Source organism: Drosophila willistoni, unplaced genomic scaffold, assembly GCF_018902025.1.
Source record: "Drosophila willistoni isolate 14030-0811.24 unplaced genomic scaffold, UCI_dwil_1.1 Seg650, whole genome shotgun sequence".
NCBI classification, from domain to species: domain Eukaryota; kingdom Metazoa; phylum Arthropoda; class Insecta; order Diptera; family Drosophilidae; genus Drosophila; species Drosophila willistoni.
In genome coordinates, this window is record NW_025814567.1 from 1 (window position 1) to 10,253 (window position 10,253).

At 39.1% G+C, this 10,253-nt stretch overlaps 1 protein-coding gene across 1 annotated transcript; it reads left to right on the forward strand.

Moving 5' to 3' along the window:
- Window positions 1-982: 982 nt before the first annotated feature.
- LOC124461781 (probable GH family 25 lysozyme 3) lies at window positions 983-2,721 on the forward strand. Its single transcript, XM_047013241.1, has 3 exons — window positions 983-1,240; window positions 1,316-1,424; window positions 2,445-2,721. Exons 1-3 carry the CDS (start codon window positions 983-985, stop codon window positions 2,702-2,704), a joined length of 627 nt encoding a protein of 208 aa, XP_046869197.1. The 3' UTR covers window positions 2,705-2,721.
- The last annotated feature ends 7,532 nt before the right edge of the window (window positions 2,722-10,253 follow it).

A 10,253-nucleotide genomic window follows, 5' to 3' on the forward strand; every position in this document is an offset into this window, starting at 1 on the left:
ATAAGCAAAATGTCGTTTTTTTCACCCGCAGATTCAACTTAAGCATCCTGAGGAATCGCTATTTTCATTGGAAATTTGGATACTTTAACCTCGATATGGTGCAGGAGAATAACTCTTTGCGTTACGCATTTATTCGTACAACCAGAAGGGACGGAGTGCAGTGTATCTTTTGCCCGATTTCATAATTGGTTCACAGCTTACAAGACAGGTGAGTGGCAGGATTTGCCGCCAGATGGTACCAACGAAATGTGTATGTGCATTTGATTGATGGATGTAGATGGGCTGCTGCCAGAGCCTCTATTGGCTCCCAGTTTCTTGTTTTCCTTCTTTTTTTTTTGTTATGGGCTCCCCTTTACGCTTTGATATTTGACCATGATGGACGTACTTGAAGGACAGGTAGACGAGAGAGGCAGGGACAGTGGGAGTGTGAGAGTTTTGCCCTCCGATTGCTCTTGCCGTATTAATCTCGTGTAGGCATAGGCTCATTTCCATGTACTAGATAGGAGAGAAAGAGAGAGATCGAGAGAGATGTGGGCGACACTTGACAGGCACTCGGTAGTAGTCATCTGCAGGTACTTACATAATCAACATGCTCCTTGATGCCTGATGGCTCACTCCACTGCCACCGACAGTTCCAACTTCAGCTTTAGCATACTTGTCTTCCTTCTACTGATGGCTTAAAAATATGTGTAAAATTACTTTTTGACATGAACGACCTGCAGATGAAGGGAGCGTTAAATAAAAGTTTTAATTTAAAATTTGTTCTCCCTAATACTAATTGCTAATAGTAAATATTTATTCTATTTTTATGGCTATTTTCGAAAACCAATTAAACTCAATTTATTTATAGATTTATTCACACAATTGATAACCGCTTTTTACTTTATCTACTTTCATTACTATTCGACCCATCATCAATTGTGAACACATTTAACTTCCTTACACCTACAACTCTTGGCTATCGTCTATCTAAAATCCTACAATGATTTATGACCTGCGATTGTTAACCTATAATTACAACAACATCGACACGAACAACAACCGGGGAACAGACGACGATGTAACACTGACATTGTCACCGGTGATTGTTGGCAGCGTTCTGACCATCATAATTATTGGTGTGGCCATCGCGATACGGATATTTGTGGTGACATTTGTACACAATTTGCGACGCAATCGTCAACATGGCAGCAAGGCAACGGCAGCCGGTGTAACAGCCCAACCAAATGATGTCTTTAAGGTGAGTTAAGTGAAAAAGAAACACTGGAAAATAAAACTATTTTCTATTTGTGTTGAACCTTTTTTCTTTTTGTAGAGTGGAAATCTGGAGAAACCTCGTTGGCAACATACAGATATAAAGACAAAGTCATCAGAGGATTTGGTTGAAGATGAACGTGATCCGGATGTTATACCCTCTCAATATGGTGAGTATCGTAAACGATTTGTAAACGTTTAGAAAGGGTATTAGGTAATAAATCGAATTAATTGAATGGAATATTAATAATGCAGTGGAAAGAAAAAGGACCATGAGTTTCTTAGGTTATTAATGTTATGTCTTCATAACAAATCCTCAAGAACTTTTCTGCCATTCTTTTTATAACAACTCGAATTCTGATTCTTTGAGTACTTATGTATATTAAATTTTTCACACGATTTGACTAATAATAAATTAATTTTTTAACTATTACTGCTTATTCGTGATAATTAGAAATTTTGTAAAGTTAAAGTTTTGTAAAAAAAGAAATTAATTTCAATTCTATGACAAAGAAACAATTCGGAATAATTTAAGGCATCTAGGGTTAAAGTGGAAGTTAACCAAAAAAGTTTATTTGGATTTAAATGTTAAAATGTGTTTATTCAATAGCAAGTATTTGTTCGAGTTCTTTAATTTCAATGTCATCCAAAGAAGGGAGAAAAAAAATTATATGCCAGTTGAGGTCTCCCCCTTTCTTTTTTGTTTTTGCTGTTGTATAAGTTGACTGTGATGTGCACACACGTTGAGCATTAAACTTTAATCAAATTTTATGGCCACTTTTCTGACATTTACTTTCATGTGTCTCGCGCTATCGCATACCCGCTATTTGGTCGCTTCCTGCTGTTTTGGCTTCACCCGACCCGCAATCGTAATCAATCTCATCAACACAACAATACGATGCGGATACAAAACACCGACCCAACTACAACCACAACCCACTCTGGACATTGGATACCGGCAACGGCACCGACACCGACACCAAAACCAATCCAATCCAATCAACAAATGCAATTTTCTTTTAATCGTAAATATTTTTAACGATGGAACCCGCCAATCTAAAAACGCAACCACATACCACCCACATGGACATGAACATGGAAATGGACATGGACATTGGACATGGACGACGATGGCGACCCCAAAAACGTGTGGCGGCACCATCATCAATAAATTTCAATCAAACACACAGTTGGCGGCAGCAGCGCTGGCAGTAGCGGAAGCAATGCCTCCAATGTGGGCACCACCACAGGCAGCAGCACATCCACTGCAGTGGTGGCATCATCAACAGGAGCAGGAGGAGCTGGAACAGGAGTTGCTACAGCTTCGGCCACAGTTGCTGGCGAATTTGCAGCAGCCACGTCGGTAGTTGGCAATGCTGGAGGTGGTGCAGGAGTCTCCAAATGGTCACCCAATGGCAATGTGAGTATTTCAAAGGCACAAAAGAGATGAGATTATAGCAGGGCTACGAAGAGAGATAGAAAAACAGTAGCTAAATATGAAAAGGGAAACTAAAAATTGGCCAAAATGACCACCCACCAACTCTTGACACTCTCAAGGGATACCTTTTTTTATCTCCCTCGAAAAGAAAGTGAGTTGAAGGCATTTGGTTTTGCATTTGCATTGCAATTTGATTTGGCCATTGGTTTTGTCCTTTCCCTTTTTGTATTCCCTTGTTTGGTTTTGCTTTTTTTTTTGTTTGGTTTTGCTACTATTCTAGCAGTCTTCTCGTCTACCAGTTGTCAAGCAAAATAACCATTTTTGGCTTTGGCTTTGGTTCGTTTATCTTTGGCAATCTGTTTTTCTGCACTAAAAACCAATCAACTACTCAAATTGCTGAAATTGCTAAACAAAATCCAAGGCAACCACGAGTTGCTGGGCTCACCTGGAATACATATTGGTGTAGGTCTTCGGTGTGGGGTAAATGTGGGGGGGTGTATATTAAAAAAGCTTTTAAACTGTCAAGGCGATTGGTGTTGGTAGAGCGCGTTTTGTCCCTCTCTGTCTTCTCCCTTTCCCACCGCAATTTATTCCAGCTTCTGCTTACTGTCCCTATCCGTTTTGCTGTTCGCTTCACTCTCTTGGGGTTATAAATAAAAGCTATTGGCTAAATCAAGGGATAACATGGGGAATAAGGCTCATGACTCAACTGATAGGCAATCTTCCTGCTGATCGACTACGAGCTGAAAGACCATTCCTAGTAACAGGAGTAGATTTTTGCGGCCCATTTTTCACGTCTTACAGGATTCGCGGAAAGCCGCCGTACAAAACATATGCGGCAATTTTTGTATGTTTTGCTTCAAAGGCGATTCATATTGAATTAGTCTCCGAATTGTCAACAAATGCATTTCAGCTTTGTATACGTAGATTTGTAGCGCGCCGTGGTGTACCATTGCGCATGGTGTGCGACAACGCCACAAACTTTGTTGGCGCTGATACAAGGCTAGCTGAGTTTAAGTCAAAATTGTTTAACTCAGACGTCATAGATCACATAAAAACATATAGTTCAATTAAAGTATTTAACTTTTGCTTTATCCCCCCTAGAGCTCCACAATTTGGCGGCCTCTGGGAAGCGTCAGTGAAGACACTGGCTGTGAAGAATATTTCAAACGCATCTCTTACTTTCGAGGAACTACTCACTGTGTTCTCGGATGTGGAAGCTATCCTTAATTCAAGGCCAATAGCACCCACTTCAGATGACAACAACGTTTTCAATGCTCTCACTCCTGGGCATTTGCTGATTGGAACCGAATTAACGTCAGTACCAGAATCATTACTTTACCATTCCACGGACCCTCCCGGAACGGAAATTCGGTATCTGGATAGATGGCAGCGAGTGACCTATTTGAAAGAACAATTCCGGACACTGTGGGCACGGGATTATGTTTATAACTTACAACAACGCAGCAAATGGATTTACGGAAAAGCAAATGTGGCCTTGGGACAACTAGTTAAGTACATGAAGACAACGTGCCGGCTCAACATTGGCCTTTAGCTCTTGCTAACACTACTCTTGTAGTGTCTGTAAATGCCGGACCTGATGACAAAATTCGAGTAGTCGAATTTAGGACTGCAAAAGGAATCTTCAAAAGGCCAATTTACAAGATCGCTCCGCTTCCAGAAGCATTTATTTGAAAGTTGGTTCTTTCAACAGGGGGAGCATGTTGGAGGAGAACTCCTGAATTTAAATTCATTAATTTAATTATTCTGAAATATTAACCATTGGGTTAAATAGCTAAACTATCGATATATCGCAAGCTCAAAGAGAGTTCAATCTAGCATCACTGTTGGCTCTCTTCTTGCGTTTCCCTTTACATTTTACTTTGTATTACTCTCTCTCGTAGCATATAAGAATTTAAGTATTTACTGTACCAAGAGAACTCGAATGCGACGGACGCAAAATAAATGGAAAACTACTAACGTCGTCTAATCTGATTGTGGCAAGGAAAGTTTTGATTCATCGAATCCAACGAGTAGCAGATTATTAATATGTCCGAGAAATTGGCCAACATTTTGGCGACCGTGACAGGACCAGAAACTTGCTGTTAAATAAGTTTTGGTTCAATTGCAACTAAGTTGGACTCGTTGTTTCATAACTTCTTAAGCTACCACAAGTTTCCGAAAAGGAATTGCAAGAGGCAATCAATCATCAAACACCCGTTGAGACATCTAGGAAGAAAAGTCGACATCATTAATGCATATGATACCACATTAACCTCTCCACATACTGCAGTAAAGTCATTGGAATAAAACCGCAAGTATTCAATCAAACAAATACTGTACTCGCACATGTCCAATAAGAGAAAACCGAACAGTTATATTTTCGTCGTTTGTCATTCCACTCTTTACATATCGAACACAAACAAGCGTGAGTGCCTGCGCCAACTGTACGTCAAAAAACAGTTAAGTTTGCGAACATACACATATAACTATTCAACATTCGCGTTGGTTCTGCTACTTGGAGGTGTTGTTGGCGTTTATTGAAGCATTATGGGCAAAGACGGTTCAAACACTCCCGTAAGCTCAAAGGGAACAGACAAACTAACAAATCTTAGATCCCAGCGGACTCAGTTCCAAAATCATATTCGAACTTTACATGAAAAGATCATTGCTACTAGCGACCAAGAAGATGCCGATACACTAGACTGCAGACTTCAAATACTTGAATCTCATTATAGGCAAATTACTCACATTCAAACACAAATTGAAAATTTGTACGTAATTGATAAAGAGCGCAGTAATTTAGATGAAATGTACATAAAGGTCAAGGTACATTTATTGTCTCTTTTACAAAGGAAACGTTCGACGGGACCAGTAAACACATCGGATATGAGTTTTATGAGTTCTTCAATGTCTCCTATAGTGGTTCACAGTCAATGATTACCTAAACTGAAATTACCCAGTTTCGATGGTAAAAATTCAGCGTTTAAGAGATTTAAAACGTCTTTCCTGAATCTAATTCACAACGATACCCACATGCCAACAATTGATAAGTTAATTATCTTCTCGAATGTTTATCGGGACCTGCACTGGAGATCGTGCAGTCGTTCCAATTCACCGAACAAAACTACAGTCAAGCTTGGTCAAGATTAGAAGCTCTCTACGACAACGACGTTCTAATCAGAAGCTTTCTGCTCTCTGACGTGACGGTCGTGTTTTGCATAGCTCCTGAGTTTTTATTAATATTTATTGTTTTTTCTCAATTTTTAATTGTGCTTAATTTGTTTACACTTCCGCTGGTGTTGTTCGCTTGACTCCCTTGTGTTTTATTTCCATAATTCGCCAAATTAATCAGTTTAAACAGTTTTTTCTTTTTCGTGATTAGTGTTTGGTGCATTTACATATTTTTTTTTTTTTTTTTTTTCTCTTTCGTCATTGCTTCTGCAGTTGCTCCCCTCATCGCCCCCATCATACCATCAGTGCTAGTGGCTTTGTTGTTCTCTCTGCTTTGTGCTTGTGCTTAGCTTCTCTCCCGCGTAATCACTTTTGTAAGGCCGCCTCTCAAAGCTCGGCTTATAACTGTTCTTGCACTCTCTGTTGTGCTGTGCACTCTAGATGTCTCTTTGTTTTATTTGTAATTATTGATTATTTATCAATAATTATCTTTGTGCTGTGAATTTAATTTTTCTATATATTCCTATATATATATAATTTTTTTTGCCTTTCTTTCGGCTTTTCAATGGCTTGTTGTCTACCTAATTGCAAACATTCTGATCGTTTTGATGATCAGTATAGAGCAATATCATGTTGGCTCTGCGATAATCTTATTCACTTAAAATGTGCTGGCCTCAATGGCCGCGACTACGACAAATTTTCTGGTTTGTCTGTATCTAAGCCTGAGCTTGGCTTAATGCGCTGGACTTGCCCATCTTGTGCCAGCCAGCAGCTTGATTTTAGCCGTATGTATAGGGATCTTCGTTTAAGGTTTCTTTCTTTAAACAAACTGGCCAACTAGCTGTCAAACGAGTGTGACTCTAGCGTTCAATTATTGTCGCAATTCAAATTTGTTCCACCTTCTGAGAAATTGCACAAGAAATGTACCCTTGAGTTGCCTCGTAAGCAGTCGCCAGCTCTCTCTATTACTTCCTCTCCGATTTTACTTTCGCCTACACCATCTTCTTGTCCCTCTTTAGGCTCTTCTTTTCAGATTGAAGTACCCATTACAAGCCCTGGTGTACCTCAATCTATCCCTCACGGGAACTCTGATCAATCACAGGATCATGCCGGCTCTCAATCACTTGCGGATCCCAATGCTCCTCCGCCTCCACTAACTGTAGTGCCTCATCGCAAACAATTATTTATTTCTAGGCTTGCTCCAGATACTTCTGAGTCGTCTGTGGCAGCTTACATTGGTAATATTTGCCCTGCTAAGGTTGTAATTCAAAAGTTTAAGTTTTCTAGGCCTCGCGAAATCTCCTCTTTTAAAATTACATACCAAATGAGTACTTCTCAGCTATGGTTGATCCTAATTTTTGGCCAGAGGGCCTAGTTGTACACGAGTTTGCGCCCAATAAGCGCTCTCGTCCGTTGCCTGTCCACCTTCCTACTTTATCTTCTGCTTCAAAAAACTAATAACGTCTAGTCTTTGCATTCAATATCAAAACGTAAGAGGACTTCTTACCAAGCTGTCGAACCTTTTCTGTGATAGCCAAACCTTTTCAGCTGACATATTAGCTTTCTCTGAAACTTGGCTTAACTCCTCGTTTTAGATAATGAATTTCTTTCTAATAATTTTATTTCTTATAGGCTTGATCGTGTTGGTCGTCGTGGCGGTGGAGTACTCATTGCTGTAAACTCGAATCTGTCTTAAGTGTGGTGCCGATTGATCTCCCCTTAGGTGTTGAGTTTATTTGCGTCGAAGTTACATGTTCTAACTTTAGCCTATATATCTCTTGTTCTTATATTCCTCCAGCTTCTGATATCATGATCTACGTGCACCATGCTGATGCTTTACGAACTATTTTTGGTCGTCTTAAAGATCGTGATGTTCTTATAGTTTTAGATGATTTTAACTTGCCTAATATTTCTTGGCTTGTTGATGATAATCTATCTTTCTTAATTCCTTCATCTCAACATGTTTTTCTTGATAGCCTACTTGAATGTCCACTATATCAGTTGAATTCTTTCCTTAACTGTTCTAAAAGAATCCTTGATCTTGTTTTTGTCTCTGATCCCACTGTTAGTGCTGTATCGCAAACACAGCCACTAGTGAAACCTGAAGATCCTTATCATCCTACCATTGAAGTTACTATTTCTTACAATTCCGTTACTAATTTATTTAAAAACATCTCAAATTCTCGTCGTAGATGTTTTCGTAAAACAAATTTCAATCTTCTTAACAGCCTTATTCTCTTTTTATTGGCTCGTTTCTATTTGAGTGCTGCGATATAGATTGTGCAGTGAAGTTTTTCTATTCTGCTCTTAATTCTCTAATTGATAAATGCGTTCCTTATGTGAATGTCTCTACCGTCTCCAGCTCGCCAGTCTGGTTCACACGTAGGCTCTCTAATCTTCGTAACATTAAATCGAGATATTTTAAAAGATTTAAAAAAACTGGTTCGCGACTTGACTATGCAAATTATTGTATAGCCAAATCTCAATTTTGTCTTTTAAATACTCAATGCTACAACAATTATCTCGTTCGCTGTAAGGCTGAATTTTATAATAACCCCAAAAGATTTTACAACTTTGTCAATTCCAAAAGACGCTCTAATGTCCTACCTTCCACCTTCAGACTTAACGACCAGTCTGCTAATAATGATTTAGATATTGCAGATCTGTTTGCTAAATTTTTTCAGTCGACATATTCTACTACTGTTTCGGATCCCACACCCTATCCCTTTTCAATCCCACATTTAAATTGTATGTTTTTTCCCAGTATTACTGAAGACTGTATTCTCTCTAGCTTGTCATCTATGAAGTCTTCCTTCGTTCCCGGGCCTGATGATATACCTAGTTGCATCCTTAAAATGTGTTCTATTTCCCTATCTAAGCCTTTAGCTCGGTTATTCTTTATATCGAGTGAGACTTGTAGATTTCCTGATATTTGGAAGGAGTCATTTATTATTCCGCTTTTTAAAAAGGGTAGCAAATCGGATGTTTCCAACTACCGTGGCATTGCCAAACTTTCGGCAATACCTAAACTGTTTGAGAAAATTATTACGTCTTCTCTTCAACATCTATCCAGATCCACTATTTCTCCTTGTCAGCATGGTTTCATGAAAGGTCGTTCGTCGCTTACCAACCTTTTAGAATTGACTACCCTTGTACACCATGGCTTCCGTAAAAAGTGTCAAACTGATGTTATTTATACTGACTTCAGTAAGGCTTTTGATACGGTTGATCATTCTTTGCTTCTCGCGAAACTTAACATCATGGGTTTTTCACCAAAATAATTGGGTTGGTTAAAGTCGTATCTTATTGGCAGAACCCAAAAGGTGTCTTTTCGTTCCTCGATATCTAAAACTGTTCGAGTTACGTCAGGTGTACCCCAAGGCAGTCATCTGGGCCCACTATTATTTACATTGTTTATAAATGATTTGCCTTTGGCCTTGGCTCATTCACGCGTGCTCATGTTTGCGGATGACGTCAAGATTTGTTATTCCTATAATGATCCTTCTTTCCAACAGTACTTGCAATCAGATCTCGATGCGTTCTGTGATTGGTGCCACGTTAATAAATTACACCTTAATGCCTCTAAGTGTTCTTTTATGACTTTCAGTCGTTTGTCTCCGCTCCTAGCTCATTACTCTATTAAGTCTGTTCTGTTAGATTGTGTTCCATCATTCAAAGACTTAGGCGTTATGTTTGACCCTAAACTTTCATTTAATGTTCATATTTCTTCAATTGTCAAAAGAGCAAGCAGCCTTCTCGACTTCATTAAACGTTGGGCCAAAGAATATTGCTCGCCAGTGTGGAACCCGCAATATGATGTTCACCAGCGTAGTATTGAATCGGTACAGAAGCAATTCCTTAAGTTTGCGCTACGCGGTCTAAATTGGGACCCGGGTCTTCGCCTACCTTCTTATTCTGACAGACTTCTTCTTATTAATCTTCCTTCACTTTATAACCGTAGGCTTGTTTTTGGCATTCTCTTTCTCCATAAACTAATCAACGGCGAAGTCATTTCTACCAATTTACTAGATACGCTGTATTTTTATGTTCCCTCACGTCGGACCAGAAACTTTTTTCCTATTCACCTTAGTAGATGTCTGACTAACTACTCTCTTCACGAACCTCTTCGTGTTCTTAGCCAATCTTTTCGGGGCATCGCTGGCACCTTGTGCAAATAAAACACCTCCACCGGGCCGGGGATGTTTAGTTGTGTATAAAGCTTCTTCATTTAATTACTATCTGTCTTTAGCTTAAGCTTTTTCGTCGACTGCTGTGTTAGTTGACGTAAATAAATAAATAAATAAATAAATAAAATAAATAAATAAATAATCTTCCATGATTGTATATCGAGTCTCTTCAATTTACCATTAGTCAAGCAACCAGAAGC

Coding starts and splice junctions, on each gene's coding strand:
- LOC124461781 (XM_047013241.1), top strand. CDS start 983: ATGATTTATGACCTGCGATTGTTAACCTATAATTACAACAACATCGAC. Junction 1,241..1,315: donor AACCAAATGATGTCTTTAAG/GTGAGTTAAGTG, acceptor TTCTTTTTGTAG/AGTGGAAATCTGGAGAAACC. Junction 1,425..2,444: donor TGTTATACCCTCTCAATATG/GTGAGTATCGTA, acceptor TCAAACACACAG/TTGGCGGCAGCAGCGCTGGC.